At 36.2% G+C, this 24370-nt stretch overlaps 1 protein-coding gene across 4 annotated transcripts in view; it reads right to left on the reverse strand.

The window, feature by feature from the left end:
- Nucleotides 1–24370, reverse strand: part of LRRC40 (leucine rich repeat containing 40) — a 45762-nt gene that overhangs the window by 12449 nt on the left and 8943 nt on the right. For all 4 annotated transcript variants that reach the window (XM_006099231.3, XM_023762877.1, XM_023762878.1 and 1 more), the window contains exons 4-11: nucleotides 22171–22300; nucleotides 18839–18962; nucleotides 15568–15710; nucleotides 13943–14115; nucleotides 11276–11363; nucleotides 11123–11168; nucleotides 6461–6569; nucleotides 4181–4288 (exon numbers count right to left, since the gene is read on the reverse strand). In XM_006099231.3, the coding sequence (XP_006099293.1) occupies nucleotides 4181–4288; nucleotides 6461–6569; nucleotides 11123–11168; nucleotides 11276–11363; nucleotides 13943–14115; nucleotides 15568–15710; nucleotides 18839–18962; nucleotides 22171–22300 (921 nt within the window). The remainder of the gene's footprint in view (nucleotides 1–4180; nucleotides 4289–6460; nucleotides 6570–11122; nucleotides 11169–11275; nucleotides 11364–13942; nucleotides 14116–15567; nucleotides 15711–18838; nucleotides 18963–22170; nucleotides 22301–24370) is intronic.

The raw sequence follows: 24370 nt of genomic DNA on the forward strand, positions 1-24370 counted from the left end.
AGCAAGAAAAAAAGAATATCAAATACTGTGCTAAAGAAGATACAATGAGTTTGGATATGTATAGATAGCCATACTCTTTGATTTAATAAGTCATCTAGAATCTGGCCTAAAGAAATGTTTTATTTATTGCCATAATCAACTTTATCATATATAAATTTTTCTATATTTAATCTTTATTGTTGAAAGTATAACATATGTCCCCTTTCCCTCCCAATGACCCCCTCAACCCCACACCTAACCCCCACCCCCCACCACGAAGCCTAGCGCACTATATTCTGTCCATGGGTTATGCATATATGCATATAAATTCTTTGGTTAATCTCCTCATGCCGCCCCCTTCCACTCGCCACTTTCCCTCTGATATTTGTCAGTTCATTCCATATTTCCATGTCTATGGATCTATGTTGTTGTTAATCCTCACCCAAGGATATTTTTCCTCACCCAAGGATATTTTTCCATTGACTTTTAACACGTTAAGCACCAGTAACTGACACTATACTTTCTGTCCGGACCGGTCAGTAACTGGTGCCACCAGCATATCGGTGAAATCGGATATCGTGGGCTAAACGGAAAGGAAGACAAAACCAGATTGGCGCTTAACGTGTTAAAGAAAGTGGAAGGGAGGGCGAAAGACAGAGAGAAACACTGATAGATTGGCTGCCTCCTGCATGTGCCCCAACCCAGGTTGGGATTGAGACTGAAACCCAGGTACATGCCCTTGACTGGAATTGAACCAGCACCTTCAGTCCTCGGGCTGAGCAAGGTTCTATCCACTGAGTCAAAACAGCTAGGACTCTGCATCTATTTTTATTTTATTTTATTTTATTTTTTAATGTATTTTTATTGATTTCAGAGAGGAAGGGAAAGGGAGAGAAAGACAGAAACATGATGAGAGAAAATCATTGATCAGCTTCCTCCTACACAACCCCTACTTGGGATCAAGCCCACAACACGGGCATGTGCCCTTGACTGGAATCGAACCTGGGACCTTTCAGTTGCAAGCCAATGCTCTATCCATTGAGCCAAATCGGCTAGGGCTGGATCTATTTTTAAAGTACTGTTTACAACATAGTGAATTATTTAGGAAAAATAAACCAGTCAAGATACAAATTGTAATCTATAATAATAAAAGCATAATATGCTAATAATACTAAAAGCATAATATGCTAATTAGACCAGACATCCTTCTGGACGTCCTTCCAGAGGGGGCCAAGGCAGAGGTGGCCGCCACAGTGGGCAGGGGCCGAGGCAGAGTCCCCTGGCCGCCATGGCAGGCGGGGGCCGAGGCAGCCACCGCGGCGGCAGGAGCCGAGTCCCTTTCATGAATTTCGTGCATTGGGCCTCTAGTATAATTATAAATGGGGAATAGCTTGAAATAAAATATGCCATTAGTTAATAAATCAGTGATGGGACTATTAGCGATCTCTCCCTTCATTTAGTATAAAATCTTATGAATAAATATTATTTTTACAATCAGATAATAATATGGTGAAAACTCTAACATGTGGAATAAAAAATTAAGAAAGAGGGAAAGTGGTTCAGAAACTCTCTACAGCAACAGTGAAAATGATGATAAAATAACTGTGGTAACAGAATAACATTGTTTTGCATAACCAGATTGTGAGATAAAATAAGGAAGTAAGCAATAAGGTAAAGTCTTTTAACTCCTTTCATCTTTTTTCCCAATTAGCTTGTATGAACCAGGATCCCCAAGACAATCTTATCCTATCTGACAGCAAATATCAATGCTCAACTACTCTATCAAATATCTTCTGAGCCCTTAAAGAGAGAATGAGAAAATGAACTAAATCTCCCTTTTCAGTGGAAACTCTTAGTTATCATCTTTCAAGATCTACATTCCCAAACTATGCTCTGTAAAGTTATAGTTTGTTGGACTTTTTAAAAATTTTAAAGATCGAAAAAATTTTTTTTTGCAATCAGATGAAACTCATTCTATTTTCCAAATATATCACTTTTTCTTCTTTTTTAAAAAGTACTTAAGTACTTACCAAATGCTAGGCACTGGTTAAATGCTTTATGTGGATTATGCCATTTGATTCTTATAAATAGCTATTAACATCTATATATATAAAAGCCTAATATGCTAAGTGTCTGACCATTCAACCAGTTGCTATGATACGCACTGACCACCAGGGGGCAGATGCTCTGACCGATAGGTTAGCTTGTTGCTGAGGTCTGGCCGATCAGGACTGGGCGAGACAGGCCGGACATGCCCTGGAACCCTCCACAGTCCCTCCCCGGCCCCGATCATGCACCAGTGGGGTCCCTCGGCCTGGCCTGCGCCCTCTTAAAATCCGGGACCCCTCAGGAGATGTCAGAGCCAGTTTTTTGATCCCCGCAGGCCAGGCTGAGGGACCCACCGGTGCACAAATCCATGTACCATGCCTCTAGTAGGTAATAATAAATTATTATCTCTACTTCACAGGTGAGAAAACCACTAGTAAGAGCAGCTAGTTAGCTTGTCCAAAGCCACACAGCTGGTAGATCTGGGATATAGATATAAACAATCAACTATATTGTCCCAATTCTTTAACACTGCCCAATCCTGCCTCCCATACTGTTGTCTTAATTGCAAAGTTATCTATCACCTTTCTTTGGGTATATAGTTAACTAGAGGCCCAGTGCACAAATTCGTGCACGGGTGGGTCCAGCTGGTCCGGCCTCAATGGGGGCGGATCGGGGCTGGGCCTGTTGGGAGGAGGAGATGGCGGAAGGTTGGCTGGCCAGCCCACCCTGATCAGGGCCGGCCGGCTGTGGGGAGGGGCCGTGTGCAATTGACTGGGGGGCCCCACCCCCAACTGGGTTTGAGGGGTTGATTGGGGGTGAGGCCAGCCATGGGGAGTGGCTGTGGGCCGGCTGGCCTTACCCCCAAATGGGGTTGGGGGTGCCGATCGGGGGCCAGCAGCCTGGGGGAGGGGCCATGGGTGGTTGGCCAGCCAGCCCTGCCCCTGATCAGAGTGGGGGGGTGCCGATCAGGGGCAGGGCTGGCCGGGGGGGAAGGGGATGGGGCATTTGGCAGGCGCCACCCTTCATCGGGGTGGGAGAGTCCGGTAGTGGGCAGTACTTATTAAAGGATACTTTTGAGAACAGTAACTGGGAAGAATGGGAAAAGAGCAGGTTTGAGCAGAGTAAAGCTGCAATGCTGGCCAGGGATCAGCCTCAGCATACAGAGCTCTTGGGTCAATGGGGAAAAAAGGAGACATATGTACCTGATCGGGCCAGTTCGCTGGTCACAGTGGGCTTCGCGTCATAGTGACCAGTCATTAGGGTCACTGGCTTTTTATATATATATAGATTGCAAGAGAACATTCATTTGTAAAAGTTCAACGTTAAACTAATTTTTTCTCAAAACCTAAAATTCTGCTATAATTTACATCTAAAAAGATGTTTTAAGCAAAATATAATGAAAAACACTTCTAATATTTGGAAGTAAAGAATCCTTTTCTAGGAAAAAAATATTAATAGGATTCAATCAATTTTATTTTTGCTTTCAGTGGAAAAATTCAGTGGGTTCTCAATTCACTAATATAAAGCCCCAAATATAAATTCCTATTAATCTACATGAACCTGGCTTTGGATAGTCTCTTAAAACTTTCCTCATGTATTTTTCATTATGTGGGGAAAAGTAATTTAATACTTTTAATAATTCTGATACCTAGTCTCCAAGTTTAAAATGTAAAAAAAGAAACAAAGTTTTAGAAAAAAATCTACATATATACACCTCTCATAACAGCCCTAGCCAGTTTGGCTCACGGTATAAAGCGTCAGCCTGCGGACTCAAGGGTCCCAGGTTTGATTCCGGCCAAGGGCACATGCCCGGGTTGTGAGCTCGGTCCCCAGTAGGGGGCATGTGGGAGCAGCCGATCAATGATTTCCTCTCATCATTGATATTTCTCTCTCTCTTCCTCTCCCTTCCTCTCTGAAATCAATAAAAATATATTTTAAAAAAACAAACAAACAAACAAACAAAGAAACAGCAAAAGTGTCTCAGGAAATATTTAATAAATTTTGCTAAATCCCTCAAGTATTATTAATGCAAGAAACTTTTTATATACTTTCAAATTTAAAAATTATAAAATAAATATTTTTGCAACTATCATGAAACAAAACTTAGAATGAGTAACAACTTAATAGAAATGGCATCATGAACAGTTCTTACCTTTTTGGAATTTCACATAGCTGATTCTTACTGAAGTTAATAGAAGTGATAATATTGCTTTTTACTGCATCAAACACTTCATCAGGAATCAAGGTTGTCTGTTTATCACTAAATGAAAAATGTTTAACTTTGAGAAGTCTAGAAAAATATGATTATTACTTTTTACTTTTAAAGGACTGTGAAGACTTTATAAGACAATTTTTAAGGTAGTTAGTTGATAATGTAGTTCTGTAAAGAATGCTACAAAAACCTGCCAATCCACAAAATGTTAACTGTCAGGAATTTAGACAACATACTGTGTCACAACACAATGTACCTTCTGAGCATTCAAATACTCAATGTTAATAAAAAAATAAAGATATATCTGCAGACTCTAATGTTTAGAAGTCATATAATAAATAGCTAGTAACTCAGTAAATGGATTCCTCTACCTCAGAGTAGAACTAAATCTGTAATTTTAAAAACTGTTTTTGCCCCTTTTTAAAAATTCTTTAATACAGGCTATCTGTCAACTTTCCTTAGGTATATATTAAACTGCAAGATAAGAATCATTCTTAAATGTTCAATATTGTACTAGTGTTCTCATAACCTAAACCAATTTTCTCTCTCCTTTAGCATGTGACAAGGTAGACAGAGTAGTGGCCTTAGAATAAACAATTTCTGGTTCTACCATTAAGGAGCTTTATCATTCACCTTCCCTGAACCTCAGTTCTTTGAAATTAGAATCTAAAGAGTTATTAATTGTTATTTATGCCAGATCTTTTACAAATGTAAATATAAATTTCCTTTTCAGTAAAATTAAAATTTTCAGTAAGATTTTTAATGAAATATAATTTAATCTTAAATGAAACTATAGACTGCTGACATTTAACAATCTGTTGTTGTTATAATTAGCCATTATCTTTATGTTCTTCTTTTATAATTTTTAATGCCTAATACATCACCCACTTAAAAGCATCCTCGATAGAATGTCCGCTGAATGACTGTAAGTACAAGAAAGCAATATCATGTGTGCAGTATGGGAGAACTGTGTAAGAAAGTTATTGCAATACAGATAGGAAAAAAGACAGGCTAAATTCCATACGTATTATGCCTTCTACTTTTTCTGCTTAGGGCTCCATTTTCTGCTGGGCAGATGTTGCATTTTTATCTTTTCAATCAGCTATGTTCAAGTCATCAGAAAGTGATTTATTCTAATCAAACTTTGAAGATTCATGCTATTTTTAAAAATTTAGTTGAAGGCATTTATAACTTAAAATTGGGAATTAATTTGTATCTTAAATGGTATACTCTTTTCCAATTAAAGTCTCTGAGGAAAACAAATTACAATAAATTCAGAATCTAAGTATGTAATCTAAGATGTGTAGTCTTAAATGTTGTATTTATTATGCTTTTGTGATATGTGTGTTTAAAAAGTAGGATTGATTATCTCAAATAAAATTGTATTACTATTACTGTATAGATTTTTTTGGAGGATACTGACTACTGAGAAGGTGGTTCCTACTGACACATTGAGGAAAAGAGGCAAGATATTAAAGCTGGCTGTGTAGATGAATTGGTGTTATTCTGTATTTTCATTACATTACTGAGCCAATCATTGCAGGAGCTTTGATAGTATTGGTTATTTTTATCTTTGTCACCTCAGTACTGATAGAACACTTAACCACTCCCAAACTTTGCATAGGTATCTTCATTCCCCAATCAAATACACTTCCATAATATATAAAAATTTTTAAGCTTTGTCTCAGTTTACATACCAACATTGTAACTGTTTTAGATTGAATATATGTGCTACCAGAGCACATTGTTACTATGACATTATTTTATTTTCATTCAGATATATTAACACAATACACCTCTCAAGCTTTGCCTGCTTGGCGTGTTGATTAACTAAATTATATTTATTTCTAATTTACTAACATAGACACGCCTCCCTGCCTCCCCCCTGCCCCATACCAATATAAAAATCCTCTCTAGATGCTGGTCAGAAAATTTTATTACCAACCAATACTGTCACCCTTTTATTTTTCATAATAGCAAAAGGTTCTTTATTATAAACATTTTACTATTAATAACCATTGATTCATCTCTAGCATAATACATACAAACCACCTAAGAAATGGGCATTTAAGTTCATTGAACTTTAATATGCTTCTATCTCATCATTGCTTTTACAATTGCTATTATTCTAAGTCAAGCATACTAATGCACTTTTGCAAAAGGTTTATTTCTGAAAATTTCCTACGTTTTGTTACGTTTAAAAAAAAATGAATTACATACCTATAGTCTAATATTTTTAATGTGATGATGGCATGTACATTGACTCTAGATTCACTTGGTAGTGTCATGGCAGTCTCAATAACAGAGTCACTTTGGCTAGGTCCATCATCTGAGGGGGGAAATGTTATATGAAACCAATATATATAGCATAAAGTCATTTTTGAAAATTAAGAAAATACATAAAAATTATAAATATGATTTCTTTATGTAATTGGTGAGAATGTCTTAGTCGTATGCTTTATCTCCAATAACTCAAATCTGAGTTTGAATTTAATATTTAATTAATAGAAAATAAAGTTACTATAATATGGCTTCAAAATCTATTAATAAATCCTACCATAAGGAAACTCAGAAGTAGGAAAGAACCTTTAAGAATAACTAAAATGTCTCAGAAGAAACAACAAGGAATCCTTCCTCTTAAGCAAAATAATATAGTCCATTAGAAGAAATATATTAGAAACAACAGCAAAAAATGATTATTTCCCACAAATGTCTACAAAATAGGCATATGCCTATCTTTTCATTTTAGAATACAATGAAGCTGATGATCCTCAATCATTTAAAATCTGGTAATTTGTCTAATTCAGGAAACTTTTAATATATTACTTACATTAAGATTTTTTTTTAGCAAATGTAAGACTATTTTCTTTCTTCCTTTCTTTTTTATTTATTTCAGAGAAGGAGGGAGGAGAGAGAGATAGAAACATCAATGATGAGAGAGAATCAGTGATCGGCTGCCTCCTGCACACCCCACACTGGGGATCAAGCCTGCAACCCAGGCACGCGCCCTGACTGGGAATCGAACTGTGACCTCCTGGTTCACAGGTTGACGCTCAACTACTGAGCTGGGCTATTTTCAATAAATATTTCCTAACATGTCTGTGTACTCACACATTCACACACAAATCAACCCTCTCGCTAATCTCCAGAGACATTTAACACTGCCTTGGCAATATTCCCGAAACTGAACTACAAATTCGATGCAATCCTCTAATAGAATCCTAGCTGAGTTCTTTGTAGAAATTAAGTTGATTGTAAAATTCGTATGGAATTGCAAGAAACCCAGAAGAGCCAAAACAAGCCTGAGAAAAAGAATAAAGGAGGACTTACATTTCCTGATTGCAAAACTTACTACAAAGCAATGGTCATCAAGACAGTGTGGTACTGGCACAGAATAGACATAGAGATCAGTGGAATAAAATTGAGAGGCCAGAATGCACCCTACATTTATGGTCAACTGATTTTCAACGAGAATGGAAAGACCTTGTTGAAAAGAATAGCCTTTTCAACAAATGATGCAGGGAAACTGGATAGCCCCGTGGTCGGCAAACCATGGCTCACGAGCCACATGCGGCTCTTTGGCCCCTTCAGTGTGGCTCTTCCACAAAATACCATGTGCAGGCGCACACGTACAGTGCGATTGAAACTTTTTGCCAGACAACTCAGAAACAATGGGACACAGGATGCATTTAGCAAACACACTTGGAGTCTTCCTAACTAATGCTAGTGTAAAGATTCTTAAGGTGATTAAGCCAGGCTCTCTTTCTAAAGCAGGTTTCTCTGAATCTCCTGAGCAGGAAAGGGAAGAGAGTCAAAGCCTACCTCTGAGTCTTGTTTCTGAAAATAAATATTCCAAAAGGCAACTTCAGGATGGCAAAATGTTGGTTCCCTTCACTAGCAAATCAAATCTAAAAAAGTATTTAAAAAAATTACACACCACAACCAAGTGGAATTTAATGCAGGTATGCAAGGCTAGTTCAAGGTTCAAAAATCAATTAATGTAATCCTTCACATAAGCAGGCTAAAAAAGAAAAATGACATGACCATACTGTTATTGTCATAATTAGCTAGTTATTAATACTAATAATAGGAAGAGAGCAAAGGTGAGGCAAGACATTATAAGCATGGTCATCTAGGCAGCTTCACCAGGAAGCCATGGGTCCATTCCCTGCAGAACACTGAAGGAAGAGATCCAACAAAGGGGGAGAAGGAAGCATGCACAGAGAAGCAGGGGTGACGTAGGGAAGCTACTTGCCTATCAGTCTAGCCTGGGAAACAATGGATCGGTTAGGAGCATGGACCCCAATGCAAGCTCCTGAAAATTTGGGACTACATAATTCCCAAAGAGTTCCCGCTCTCTTGTTCTGCTCTTGTGCTCTGACATTCTTGCTCCATGACCCGCACTCGTCCTGTGTGCTTGCCTGTTCTCTCTCTACACACACAATGGATGGAGTACAGCTGGGAACACAAACTAAGCTGGCCAGATGCTGGACTGGACTGTGCCTTAATACGGAGCAGAGACTGTGAGCAGTGGCCTTAATTCTAGCCCTGCTGAAGACAAGATTGGACTTTTTTCATGGCAAGACGGAGGGAAATGGTACACTGGGAACCCAGGGGCTTAATTCCATGGAAGTAAAGATCACTCATCCTCCCTGCAAGTCTCACAAAATTCCTTTCCTTGTGACATCCCAAGAACTCCACTTCCACCGATAACAGATGGGGACACAGATGGCACCCCACCAATAACAATAGCAACAGATGTATAAAAAAGCATTTGACAAAATCCAACACTCATTCATGATTTAAAAAACACACACACACACTCAGCAAACTAGGAATAGAGGATGAAGGGGACCAAAGTCTTGCCACCTTGAAACTTCCTTTTAGAATATTGATTTTTCGGTCGGGAGTGAGTCTCAGACTCTGGGCTCCAGATCCGGGCGAGTCTCTAGGGACTCAGACTCAGACGGGAGAAGCGGGATTGTCCGGCATCAGCTGGAACCTGAGGGCAGCTTTCTCTCCGAGGTTTGCAGTGGCTGCCGGGGTTCTGAGAAGCAGAGCCTCTGGGAACGGGACTGAGAGCAGCCATAACTGCTCCCTCCGCCCGCCCTGTTGATCCTGTGCGACCCGTCCCGCCCAAGCCCTGTGCAGAGCCTTTTGCCGGATAGCCTCAGGCAAAGGCTAGATTAGCACCTCTCCAGAGGACAGAAGTTTTCCCACAGCTGATTCTCACAGCCAGTCGGCCTGGTGGTCAAATCCCTCTAGTATTAACTACAACAATCAAGGCTTAACTAGAACAAGACTGCGCACAAAGACCACAAGGGGGTGCACCAAGAAAGCATAAAAAATGCGGAGACAAAAAAACATGACAGAAATGGAGGATATAGAGCTAAAAAACGCAATTTTGAGGGCTTGCAATAAACTTGAGGAGAGCCTCACAAAAACTAATGAGACCCTCGATGCTATGATAAAGAAACAACTAGAAATTAAGCATACACGGACTGAAATAAAGAATATTATACCCAATAGCAGATCAGAGGAGCGCAAGAATCAAGCCTGCCTTGGCTGGCCTGGCGCAAGTGCGTGTCATAGTGTGGTCATCCGGATGGTCATTCTGCTGTTCGGTCATTCAGTTGATTTGCATATTATGCTTTTATTATTACAGATTATACCATGTATATAAAACCCATACATATACTACATAAATAAGCATATCTTATATAATAAAGAGGTAATATGCAAATTGACTGTCACGCCCTCGCACAAGATGGCCGCCCCAATGTGGTCAAAGATAGCCGCCCCTATATGGTCACAAGATGGCCACCACAAGATGGCTGGCAGGGGAGAGCAGTTGTGGGCAATCAGGCCAGTAGGGGAGGGCACTTAGGGGCGACTGGGCCAGCAGGGGAGGGCAGTTGGGGGGGACCAGGTCTGCAGGGAAGGGCAGTTGGGGGTAATCAGGCCGGCAGGAGAACAGTTGGGGGCAATCAGGCCGGCAGGAGAACAGATAGGTGTCGATAAGGCTGGCAGGGGAAGCGGTTAGGGGCAATCAGGCAGGCAGGCGAGCGGTTGGGAGCCAGCAGTCCCGGATTGTGAGAGGGATGTCCAACTGCCTAAACCAGCAGTTGGACATTCCCCAAAGGGTCCCAGATTGGAGAGGGTACAGGCTGGGCTGAGGGACACACACACCCCCTGCACAAATTTCGTGCACTGGGCCTCTAGTGTATGTATGTGTATATAGATCAGCGGTTCTCAACCTGTGGGTCTCGACCCCTTTGGGGGTTGAATGACCCTTTCATAGGGGTCACCTAAGACCATCGGAAAACACATATATAATTACATATTGTTTTTGTGATTAATCACTATGCTTTAATTATGTTCAAATTGTAACAATGAAAATACATCCTGCATATCCTATATTTACATTACAATTCATAACAGTAGCAAAATTACAGTTATGAAGTAGCAACGAAAATAATTTTATGGTTGGGGGTCACCACAACATGAGGAACTGTATTAAAGGGTCGCAGCATTAGGAAGGTTGAGAACCACTGATATAGATAGATAGATAGATAGATAGCTATAGATAAAGCCCATATATTATACGATAGAAGTCAAGTTTTGCTTTGTTACATTTTCTAATTGGTACACTATAACACACAAATCAACAGATTAAAGACAGAACATTATTATTGTGGATTTAAGGATATTTTTATAACTTCAACATACTTATGGCCTATATGGATTGATTATTACAACCACACCTGCCAGGAACCATTTCCTCTAATTATGTATACCCCAAATACATGTAAATTTATGTACTATTAGTACTTTACTACCTTTCATATCATCTTTCTAACACAGAAGAAAATTGAAAAGTACCTTTAATCTTGCTTCGTAGATATTTTAAGACTTCTTGGGTTCCTTTCTAAAAAAGTGGGAAGGCACATATTCACTAAGACATCTTAAAAGTTTTATACATCAGCACATATGTATAAATTTCAAATTTAAAAACTGATTTCCAAATATGCTTACATTTATAATTTCTCTTCGAATGGTTCTCATAGGATTTCCTTCTAGAGCCAGGAATTTCAAATGAAGTTTTCCCAAAGAATAGGGCAGACTACAAAAGATTAAATTGATTTCAGGGAAAACATTAAGGGTAAGAATAATTTAACCAAATAGTTGATTATAAAACTAAAAACATATAAGTAAGTGTCAAAGAAAACCCAAGTAATATAGGTCTACAATATTTCCCTTTGAGGTAGCTGTACACGTAAAAGAAAAAACAGATTTGTTTGAAATTATCATATTGTGATTGCTAAAAAAGAATATGAGCTATAAAACATTCGCTAAATTGTATCCAGTGCTAAAAGTAAATGGTCAAAATATAAATTCGACTGAATCACTGATTCAAAATAGTTATCCTCACTGGTACTAAATATTTTGATTCTGCCGTTAAAGCAAATAAAATTCTTCCTAAAGACAAAAAGAAAAAAAATTAATTTTAATAGCCCAATTCTTATTTTCACTCAATAAGAAAAGTCATTTTTATCTCTGTCACACAAAAAGATAACCTGTTGAGATTGGATATCCAATCTCAAAATTAAGCATCTACAATTAAATATTTAAATAGGCATTGGTGTAGGATATCAAGATTATTGCCCTTAAAGAATTCTCAGGGGAAAAGATACATATGCACTTAACCAAAATATAAATTGGAATTATCTTATGTTGCTGGTGAGCATTTAAATTAGTACAGCCACTCTGAAAAGCAGAATCTTACACTTACCATACAACTAAGCAATCCCACTCCTACAGATTTACCCAGGAGAAATGAAAATAATGTCCTTACAGAGACTTTTACATGACTGTTCACAATAGCCAATAAACTGAAAATAATTCAAATGCCCATCAACTAACTAGTGAAGAAAAGAATAAATTGTGGTATAGCTGTATAATGGATTAACACTCCATTATAATGAAAATGAACTGCTGATACACACAATCACATGAATGAATGACAAAAGCCATACGTTTCCCTCTCTCTCTCTCTCTCTCTCTCTCTCTCTCTCTCTCTCCAGAGCTCTGGAAAAAGAGGAACATATATATCAGAAATATTTCTACCAATTACTTTATTTATTTAATATTATGTATCATAGTCTTTGTTTTAAATATTTGCTTTCCATTGCTTTTATGCAGTAGCCAAAATAAAACTGCCATGAGGAAAAACTTACATGTCAATATCTATGAGGCAAGAGATTTATTTCATTCACTAGTTGTTTGGTAAGCACTTTAAGGGATATCCAGGCCACTTATTAAAACTGTCATAAGTAGAAGTGAAAAGTGTTGCTCTCCAAAGTTGAAAACAACTTTGATTTTTTAAAACACTATTAAAATATTCACATAGAAGAAAATCTGCCTTGCCTAACCTTTCACCTTCTATAAGTAGCAAAACTTGTTTTTGACATCCAAACACAAAACTTCAGACATCTAACTGGTATATAATTCCAGGTAAGTCTGAGTCATATTTTTGTATCTGTAGAAATAATTCTATCTCTAAATACAATAGGGGCAAAAGTAGGTTTACAGATGTTCAAATGGAAAATACAGTAATTATTAAATAATACAATAATAAACTATGTTTCATGTACTCACAACTAACTGTAACCATATTATAGTTTTATAACATTTTATGATTCTTTGCTCACTACCCTCCTCCTCCCCATCTCCAACACTGTCAATATAGTGAACTGGAAATCTACAAAGCTGTAAATACAGTGAATTGCATATAATAGAAAGTGCTCCTTAATGCTAAACATTATTAGATTAATCTAATAGAGTTTACCTAGACTTCCCACCTACAAAACCACTCTTATCCAATGTATCTTACCCATTATCACCAATTTATTTTCTAATAAATTACAATAAATTTGGTTCTGTTGTTAATCGTTCAATAGCTCTCCACCTCTTAACTAATGAAAACTGACTCTTCACAGGTATTTCAAGAACCTCTTCCATATGGCCTCAACTTATCTCTTAAGTCCTAAATTCTCATAATCTGCCTACTTGCATCCTATTCACCAGATCAATTTGACTCTACTGTTCTCTGAATACATCCCTATAATTTTCTGAACTTTCAAAGCTTTGGACTAGAATGAAGCATGACCATGAAAGTGAGTACATTCTTAAATTTGTGCTCTAGTCTAGACAATTAACTTGCTTCACCCTAGTCCCAGTCCTAAAGATCATCTAAAAATATTACTTCTTCCACAAAGTCTATCCTGATACCTCTCAATAACTTGTAATTCCTAGCTCCTTCAAGCCCCCAAAGCATTTTATATCTCTCCCATGGCTTTACAGTCATTTAACAAATTCAACAAATATTTACCAGGCATCTGCTATATATCCAGACACTGATCTAGAAGTTAGAGCAGTGAACAAAACAGATAAAAATGCAGCCTTCTGAGAGTTTACATTCTAGTAGGTCAGAGTAGCTTATAGATGAATCTCATTCTATTAGCATATTAAGCTTGCTGTAAAGGACAAAATCTAATTACTCTTTGTAGGTCTGTACCTGATACCTGCACAGAAAATATTTAATTTAGAAAAAAATATTTTTATGTACTTTTTATAAATATTTTAACTTATGAATTATAACCAAATACACTTATTTCTTATTCACTTGATCTTTAAACTTACCTGCTAATATCATTGTTGCTTAGGTCAAGCCTTTCCAGTGATTGTAGTAGTGTAATTTCATCTGGAACAGATTTTAACTTGTTATCCCGGAGGTCTAGCACAAGGATAGAATTCAGATGCTTAAGATGTTCTGCCCCTAACATTTCAATTTGGTTTTCACCTAAATGTAATTCCTACAAAACCAAAGATCAATCATGTATATTTCTGTAATCAATGTTATATTACATAATGAAAATAAAATTGAAATTTTAAGTTCAAATCATTGAAAAGCACATAGAAAAAACGTAACTTCCTAATCACTAAAGTGCTTAAATTTTCAATTACATTTAAGCTATCTTACAGCTAAAGAAAAATGACAGCAAAAAAATTTTCAGCCCGGCTGGCGTGGCTCAGTGGATAGAGCATCGGCCTGCGGATTGAAGGGTCCCAGGTTCGATTCCGGTCAAGGGCATGTACCTTGGTTGCGGGCACATCCCCAGTGGGGGGTGTGCAGGAGGCAGCTGATCAATGTTTCTCTCTCATTGATGTTTCTGACTCTCTATCCCTCTCCCTTCCTCTCTATAAAAAATTAATAAAATATATTTTAAAAAAAATTTTTTTCAAAATTTTTCTAGTAATTTAAAAATAATTAAAGGTCTAACAAAGTTCAAAGTTTACAAAACCAAAAAAGAGAAAGGATTTAATAGTTACATTTATAGAATAAAAATACAAATCCAAGAACTATACTGATGAAAGATTAAAGTTTTTTGTGTTTTTTTTGAGGGGGAGAACGGGAAGGGAAAGAGAAAGGGAGGGGAAGGGGGAGGGGGAGGGGGAGGGGAGGGAAGGGTGGGGAGAGAGAGGGAGCAACAACACATCAATTGGCTGCCTCCTGAACATGCCTCGACCTGGGCCAGGGAACACGGCCAGGGAATGCCCTACAATGCAGGTACATGCCCTGGACCGGTAATTGAACCCAAGACCCTGTGGTACATGGACCAATGCTCCAACCACTGAACCACACTGGTCAGGGCAAAAGATTAAAGTTTTAAAACAAATCAGTATAAGTTAAAAAGTTATTTATCTTGTTATGTTTGTTATTCCACACTTTCAATGATAATTATTATATATAATATCTTTTAACATCATGTATTAAGAGAAATGTTTTTAACACTAATACATAAAAAGTATACATAAAAGAAAGCAAAGCATGGCAAATTTAGAAGATAATGTTAATGCTAAATACTTATAACCAAAAGAAATTAATTTTAAACAGATCTGATTATGATCAGGTAAACGTGAGAGGTGGCAACTAACAGAAATAGATACAAATATCGGTATTCCAGGTCTCCTACAATATGGTCCCAACTTACCATGTTAGCCTCATCATCTACTACTTCTCCAGGTATAAACTGATCATCAGGTAAAATGGACAAATTTCTATTTTTAAATTATTTCTTTTTAAAAATGTATATATTACTAATATCATTAATGCATTTAGCCATATTAAAATTCCAAAAACTATTAACATAGGAAAAACGTAGCACTTAAACACATATTTCCAATGTAAAGCAATATTAAAAATTTCATTTTCATAAATAACTTTTGAAAAATATATAGTTACTCAATAATCAACTAAATAGTACCTTTAATAATTTACAAGAAGGAAATTCTGGTAAAAAACGTAATTTATTCCTCCGCAAATAAAGCAATTCTAGTGATTCCATGCCAGCCAATTCAGAAGGTATAGATTCCAACAGATTTGAATTACAATCCAAATGCTTTAATCCTGTAATACATATTTAGCAAAAAAATTATTTTAATAGAGAAAAAATATTGGTCTATAATTTTATGTACATTCAAAAAAATGTATATGTAATCATGAAAACTTATATATCTGTGCTGTTGTATACTTTTATAATAATCAAGAATCCTAGAGTGGCACTGAATTAAATAAACATGAACTAAGATTTTTTTCATTTAATTATAAGAGAATTGATATTAAAATTGTTTTATAATAGTCCATGTCATTATTGTAACAGATTTTTAAAAACTTTGGTACTCTGTTAAAGTACTCTAAAATGTACAAGGTGTGGCAAAAGTAGGTTTATAGTTGTTCCTATAAAATATAATACAATAATAAATAATATAATAAACTATTTTGCATACTCACAACTCTAAACCTTTTGCCCCACCCTGTTTAAAGTATACATTATGAGATTATTCCCTCCGTAATTATATACCTTTAAAAAGAAACAGCTTAAGATAGATATATAACTATACATTCATACTATATGTATAAATGGATATCAGTAGCTTAAACATATCAGTATTTAAAATAGGGAAACTGACTGTCAAAAAGCCTTGGATTTTTATGTATTCCCTCTTATTCTTCTTCCATACATACTGCCTGTCTTTTTTCCATCCTTTCTTCTTCCATTTTTTTTTAAGTACATGCTTTCTCTCACATCTTAGCTAACACTCTTGACAAGAATTTCTTACTTGTAACATCTCTCTCTTACCTCCTGGACCTTTCTTTCTTAAAACAGGCCCTGATTGGTTTGGCTCAGTGGATAGAATGTCAGCCTGCAGACTCAAGGATCCCAGGTTCGATTCCGGTCAAGGGCATGTGCCTTGGTTGTGGGCACATCCCCAGTAGGGAGTGTGCAGGAGGCAGCTGATTGATGTTTCTCTCTCATCAATGTTTCTGACTCTCTCTATCCCTCTCCCTTCCTCTCTGTAAAAAATCAATAAAATATATTTTTTTAAAAAGAAAGAAGCTATCAAACTCATGGTGGTAGATATAAGTTTTCCAAAGTTCTAATATTTACTTGATAGCTCAAATTAAAAAAAAAAAAAGAACAGAAAACAAAACTGAAAAAAGTAAAGGTCTTCTTTCACTTAAAACTTCAAAATGCAGTTTTCTCCCTAACCCATAATACAGATTCTTCCACTTATAATAGCCACAATTTTCCATAATTCACTCTCAACCCTCAAGTTTGAATAAGCTATATACATTTTTTTCCCGTACTGTAAGCCTGTCAATTTTAAAATAATTCAAGACTGAGTTGTTACAATACCTTAGACTGCAGTCTTTTAGTGATTAAAAAGCTAATTTCTTTAAATAAATGTAATAGTACTGCTTTCAACTAATAATATAACAATACATTATTTGGCTAGAGCATTAAGAAAAATATCACAATCTCATCCACCCCAAATCCAGTAACTTCTATAAACAAAAGTGTGTTTGAAAGTTAGAGGCTGTAGTTTTCACAACTGTTTGCATCTTAAAAGCCCTGATTGAGAATACAAACAGTATATAGTTGAAAAAGTAGTGGGGATGATGGAGTAAGAGGACTCAATCCCTTGCTCTATAATTTACAATATAATTTCTAGTCAAGGTTTATGAATCTTTAAAATGTTAATAATATGCACATCCCCTAAATGGCAAAACTGTATATGTAAAAGGATTTTGAGTTTTTTAAAAAGTATACAAATGTTAGATATTGTTCTTAGGATCCAGTCATTAATAGTGAAATAACTACTAAATGTCCTAATAATGACAGCTTTAAAGTATTGCTGCTGTGACTAAAGTACAGAAAGCATCTGATCATTAATTATACAGTACTAGAGGCCCAATGCAAGAAATTCGTGCAAGGGGCTCAGCCCTCACAGCCGTGGTGGCTTGCCTCGGCCCTCGCAGCCCCGGCTTTGTCCAGAAGGTCGTCCGGAAGGTTGTCCAGAGGATGTCCGGAAGATCGTTAGATTGTCCAGTCTAATTAGCATATTATGCTTTTATCATTATAGATTATTATAGATATTAGAAAAATTGCTGTATATTCATCTGTTCCTGTATCTCAAGATATTTCCAATCAATTTACGAAAAAAATGTTTCTTATATACTCACTCCAGATACCATATTTTATGGTTTAACTCTACTTCCTAATACCTTTATTGGGAAATGGCAAAGACAAGCAGTCTTAACTGGTATTACAAGTAAAGGCTCCCCTAAAACGTCAATTTCATTTATGCAGATTTAATTTATAATTCTTATTATAAATGACAAATAACTATTAAAATAAAATATACAATTTTACAAATTCACCTCCAAATGATCTGTAATCAACTATACAAAATCACTTTTATGACTTCCTTTACAAAACAAGGGTTAAAAAACGAAGAGGGCTTACATATGATTAGCAGAATAGACTAGATAAGGTAAATAGTCTACAGCTGATACACACTGTGGTCATCAACCAAGAAATAACAGTTTGCCTTTAAACAAAAAAAAGCGGTTTAATGATTTTGAACTCTAACTCAAGAATTCTAAGATTATTAAGTATAGTTATTTAAAAGGTACTTAGAATGTACCTTACGTATTTTTATCCCTTAATATTAGTTTTATAATACTTTCAATATGATGGTTCAGTGGAAAACTGTAATAGTCGCACTAAATTTTAACATTTTTTTAAAAAGGATTCATAATTTAGGCAAAACTAGACTATCTCTTGTCATTATTAATTATGAACCACAAGGAGGCTACAGTGATGACATAACCAGATGTCATACATAGAAACACCTATGAAAAGGGAATAACCTCTTAGTGAATACTGAATGAAAGAATGAAAATATAGCACAGCTCAAAACCTTAATTTCTCAGGTATAAAATTTTGTCACAATTTATAATCATATTTTCTTTTCCTTTTTTTTGATATGCCAAAGTATCTTTTTGGCGTTGTTGAGGAAGTTGATAGATAATAATGGCCTGGAGAAAATCTGACTAGTTGTTACTATTTGCATTTACCACCATATAATCTATTATTTTACTTTTCTGCAAGTATCTGTATTAAAATTTATTTTGATAAAAGTAAGTTTCACCAACTTCAAATATATGTATTTTTTAAAACTGAGATTTACTTTTCATTCCACTTATTTCTGCTGGCAAATTCTTCAGTTGATTACTGGAAAGATTGAGTCGCACCAGACTGGATAGAGAAGAAAAACTAGCAGGAACAGTTGTAAGACAATTATTTGAAAGATCCTTTAAAAAGAGAAAGACAGAATGAATGAATGAACTATAAAAATAAATAAATTATCCCTAAAGGGTATTCTAGAATTATGCAAGAATTGAAACATTATTTTAAAAAATATATATGTTTCTGAGGGTATTTTTTAACCTTCCTCCACTGATAATTTCACAAATCATCATTCATTACCTCAATATTTTGTGGGCCCACTAATATCCAATAATGTAGCAGAGAGAAATCAGAATAAATTCTGACTTCAGAAACAGTTTATAAAAAGTAAGTCATGCTCTACTATGTATCCTATTTTCAATATAAAAAATCCATTTGTTTATCCAATATTTATTGAATACCTGTGATAAATAGGGCAAACTATGGGTAAACTGTAATACAAAATGAAATATAACTTTGCAAGAAAGAAATATTCTTGGGGGTGGGGAAGGGAAACTAAAGCTGAAAATATAGCCATTTTAATTTTTGAGGAAAAAATATTCCCTCTTGATTTTCTGCTGACCTCAGTAAGTCTGCTTTGACTAATTCTAGAAGTCCACTACAGTACTACAGTATTCATTCATTCAAGCTTGCCTAATTAATCTTTATACCACAATGTTTCTTTTAGTCATTGTTTCTGTTTTTTCTTCAAACAGTTACACAAGAACTTTCTTTTTGAAACTCCCTTTAAAAGGCAATGTTATAAAACAAATAATTCTTCTTATGATATTTGAAGTCGGTGTAAGTACTCCATTAGCTATCAGGAAACTGTTAGATAGGTCCAATAGTAACAATGAATAGAAAAAAAATAACTTAAAGGAAATTCTCTCTGAAGACTTTCAATTAATCTAAAATTAAACAATTGTATTCTGTAATTCTAAATAAATCAAGAAGATACAAAAAGGTAAAAAATGCATAAAAAGTACAATACTGTTATATTGTAAACAATAGGAAAATAACATATCATCGTAATCTATAACATACAACATAATAATCTACAACTCCAATACTCTAAATTCTAAGAATTAATAGATTACTAATAAATAAATATTGTATAATATTAAAAGTTACTGACACTAAATGCAATGTAGTATTCTGGATTGGATCCTAGAACAGAAAGAAGAACATTAGTGGAAAACTGGGAAATCTTAATAAAATCTGTAGTTTAGTTAGTAATATTGTACCAATATTAATTTCTTACTTTTTACAAATGTCCTATGGTTATGCAATATGCTAACATTAAGGAAATCTGGGTGAAGGGAATACAGAAACTCTGTACTTTCTTTATATTTCTACTAGTGGCCCGGTGCACAGATTCGTGCACATTGAAAGGAAATTAACTAGAAGAAAGATTCCTGCAGTAATTACATTACTGCAAAAATTACATGTCAAAGTAGTATATGTAATATAGTATTATAAAATTAAAACACGCGTGCAATTGGCGCCAGCGAGAGCTTTATATGTATCGAGCATGCCCGAGTCAACATTTATTTTTAAACTACCAGTGCGCGTCATATGGTCAGTTGGACGGACAGATGGTTGGTTGGTCGGTCGATCACTTAACCTTGTGTGTGTGTGTGTGTGTGTGTGTGTGTGTGTATATATACACATAAATCTAAAATTATTCCAAATAAAAAGCTTAAAATAAAAGTTCCTACTAGAGAAAAGATATTAATTCTTCACAAATTCATTTTAAATAACCCAAATCAACAAATTACTAAAAAAGTTAAACATTTAATTATTGTAGTTAATAATTAAATTAGATCTAAATTTAATTATATATTTAAATAGATATTTATACTGCCAATTCTTCAGTAAATATTTATTTAGTACCATTATACAAAGTTAGTTATTACCTAACTAAGAAATATTACCAGTGTAAATTATTACAGATTCTTATACTTTTAATGTTTTAATATATTGTTGCTCACATTATGGTTTATTTGATACTGAATCCTTGACACAATTCTCACTGAAACATCCTTTCATTATGCTACCTATAATCCAGGAACCTATTCAAAGAAATAACTGGGAACTGCTGTAGTTTATCACGTTTTTTTCCTACTATAGACTCTTAAAAAAAATTCAATTGCTCCCTTTTTCCATTAAATTCCTAAGAAAATCCCTCCTTTCCCTCCTTTGCCATTCACTTTATCTACCTAACTTTCCAAACCTTATTTCCAATCTAACTAGATTGACAGAGATACTAAAGGAATGATTGAAGAGAGTGTGTATTTTGATTTCAAACACTAGAGGAGATAATGGGATATACCAAGAAGGGTGTTTTTACAGGAAAAAAAATAAAATAGAAGTAAAAGAAGTAATTTTCCCTAAAGAAATAAACTTTGAGGCTAAAATGACATAAATTAGTTTTCCAAACATGTAAGAGGGAAAAGAACAAAAATATAATACTAAATTACTATGTGGGGTAGAGATTATTAGAACATCTGATCTAATATAGCTAATGTCTTTCTGATGGGATACCTTACAGTGGAATGTTATTCCTTGTGGTAAAGTGGGTGGAAAAATACACTTTGGAGTCAAACTGGCTTATGTTAAAGTCCTGAATTCCTTACTTATTAATTGAATGACTTCCAATAAGTTGCTTCTTTTTTATAAGCCTAGTTTCTTATCTGTATTAGGAGATAAAACTATCTACCTTGCCATATGTAAAGCACAAAACAAAGTGCCCATTATTTTTATAATACTTAATAATATGATTAAAATAATATTTCTATTGCTTTACAGTTATCTCTTCTTAAGATGTGACACAGATGTAATAAAAATTTTGCCAGATTATGTTGCCATTTTAAAAAGTAGAGCAAAAAGGCAGGCCTTAAAGGGATTACCTGGGTAATCAGAGGACAGGAAGGCTATAAGGCCTATAAAGGAGGAAGTGGAATGGGTATAGAAAAGGGAATTGGTATATGCTCAAAACACCTTTCCTCTACTTTGCTAAGCCATAAAAGCCTCTGAATAACAAAGTGATTCTCATCACCCCTTTCCCAAACTCTATTCCTAAATTAAAACCTAAGGTGATTTCATAAGAAAACAAGAAAAACAAATTTACAATTACTAATTTAATGATCTAATCGAAATGCATAGTTTCTGGTAACCTAATCATATGATCAGTTGCCCATTTCCTCATGATTTTAATCATACATAAAGATTCTCAGCCTAATGAAAAATGTGATCAGTCCCAAATTATACAAAAATTGGAAAATCACAACTTACCAAATCTTCTAAATTGAACAGTTGTTCAAATCCCTCTGGTATAGAAGTTAGTTCATTATGCTGGAGATACAGCCCCTTCAGGTTTCTTAGATTTGTAATTTCTTCAGGGAGTATCTTCAGTTTGTTATGGCTATTAATAAAATAAAGGCTGAATCATCGGTTGACAACTTATTAAATATTTATAAAGGTTTTTTTAATGCTTTCCAACTACATGGACTCATTAAAAACATGAAATATGTTTACTAATATTAAAGTTATCAAGCTCATATCCTAAAGTAATCAAATTGAGGGTTTCAATGGAAAACAACAAAGAAATAAAAGATTTTTAACCAAATAATTTGTGAACTTTTGATTGCTGCCTTATAATCAACTCTTAATTCTACATATAGTGTGAAACTGGATTCTTACTACTTTATACTGCACCTGAGTTTCAGAATTTTTACAAAGATGTGCGCACACACACACTACAATGCAGCACATCTTATATAGGGGTTATGTTTTAAAGTTATCGACCAAGACAAAAATAGTTGTTTCTGTCTGAGGACCTGGCATGTCCATTTGAATGTAATATAAAACTCCACTCTTCTTTGTACCTAGTTTTAACATTTCACCTCAGTCTTTCTATAGAGATACTTAGCTTACTGGTTTAAGAGAAGTCCCAAGTCACCAAGGATGACACGCTCCCGGATAATTAAGAGATGACTTAGGTTGTTCCCAGATTTACCTCAACTATTCACTTGGGAATTCCACTCTCTTTTCATGCCACATACAATTATTCAACAGATAATGGAGAAATTTATAATGGGGTAACTAACAATAACCTTAAGTTATATTAAAATAGAACTAGTTGAAATAAAAATGCCAAAAGGTTTTCTAAAATAAGAACCACTGAAAATTGTCAGAAACTGGTTACTACTGTTGGTTATATAATCAAAATCTTTGTATATTTGATGGGGAGCTAGTTGAGCAGAGTAATTCTAGCTGTATACTTCCTCCATTTCTTTTCATCATTTATTTCCTCCATTGTTCATACTCGGAAGCTAAAACTAAAGCCACATGCACTCTATTCTCCCTCACCTTTTCCTCTCAACCCAACCTAGTCTTGCTTTTTGCAGGCCACACCCATGCCTTGACTTGTAAGGGGAAGTTCTAATATAGTTCTAAACAATTAGCACCTTTTTTGTGTATAAATAATTTTGTTAACTTATGGTGATTTTAAAGTTTTCACCAGATGAGGACTATTGTTTGAAGTACTGTTTTTCCTCAAACCAGTTAACTAACATACCTTCAGAAAACTGACACTTGGCTATACTATGTTAGATGGATCTGTAACAATATCTATTTTATAAATCACTAGAGGCCCGGTGCACAAAAATTTGTGCACTGGGGGGGAGGGGGGTCCCCCAGTCCGGCCTGTGTCCTCTAGCAGTCTAGGACCCCTCGGGAGATAATGACCTGCTGGCTTAGGCCTGCTCCCGGGTGGCAGAGGGCACGCACAATCCCTAGGTGCAGCCCCTGGTCAGGCTCAGAGCAGGGCCGATTGGGGAGTTGGGGCGCCGCCCCCTGTCATGCACAGAGCAGGGCGTATTGGGAGGTTGCGATGCCACCCCTAGTCACGCTCAGGGTACAGCCGATTGGGGGGTTGGGGAACCGCCCCCTGTCACACTCAAGGCAGGGTCGATGGGGAGGTTGCGGTGCCACCCCCTGTCACGCACAGAGCAGGGCCAATCAGGAGGTTGGGGCGCTGCCCCCTGTCACTCACAGAGCAGGGCCTATCAGGAGGTTGGGGCGCTGCCCCCTGTCACTCACAGAGCAGGGCCCATCAGTGGGGTTGGGGCTCCGTACACTGTCACGCACAGAGCAGAGGCCATCAGGGTGTAGGAAAGCTCCTCCCTGTCAGACAGAGAGCACGGCACATCTGGGGTTGAGGAGCTACCCTGTCACTCACAGAGTAGGGCCGATGGGGGAGTTGGGGCACTGCGCACTGTCACACACAGAGCAGGCGGATCAGGGCGCTGTGGCGCTGCCCCCTGGCATAACACAGAGCAGGGCAGATAAGGGAGTTGTGTCGAGGCACCCTGTCACACTCGGAGCATGCCCAAGGAGGAGGTTATGGCTACTACTGCTTAGCACATCCAGCAGGCACGAGCGTGGCGTTAGGGATTGGGGCCGCTGCATGCTCTGCACTCCCAGCCCCTGG

This window comes from Myotis lucifugus, unplaced genomic scaffold (genome assembly GCF_000147115.1).
Source record: "Myotis lucifugus unplaced genomic scaffold, Myoluc2.0 scaffold_265, whole genome shotgun sequence".
Taxonomy (NCBI): Eukaryota; Metazoa; Chordata; class Mammalia; order Chiroptera; family Vespertilionidae; genus Myotis; species Myotis lucifugus.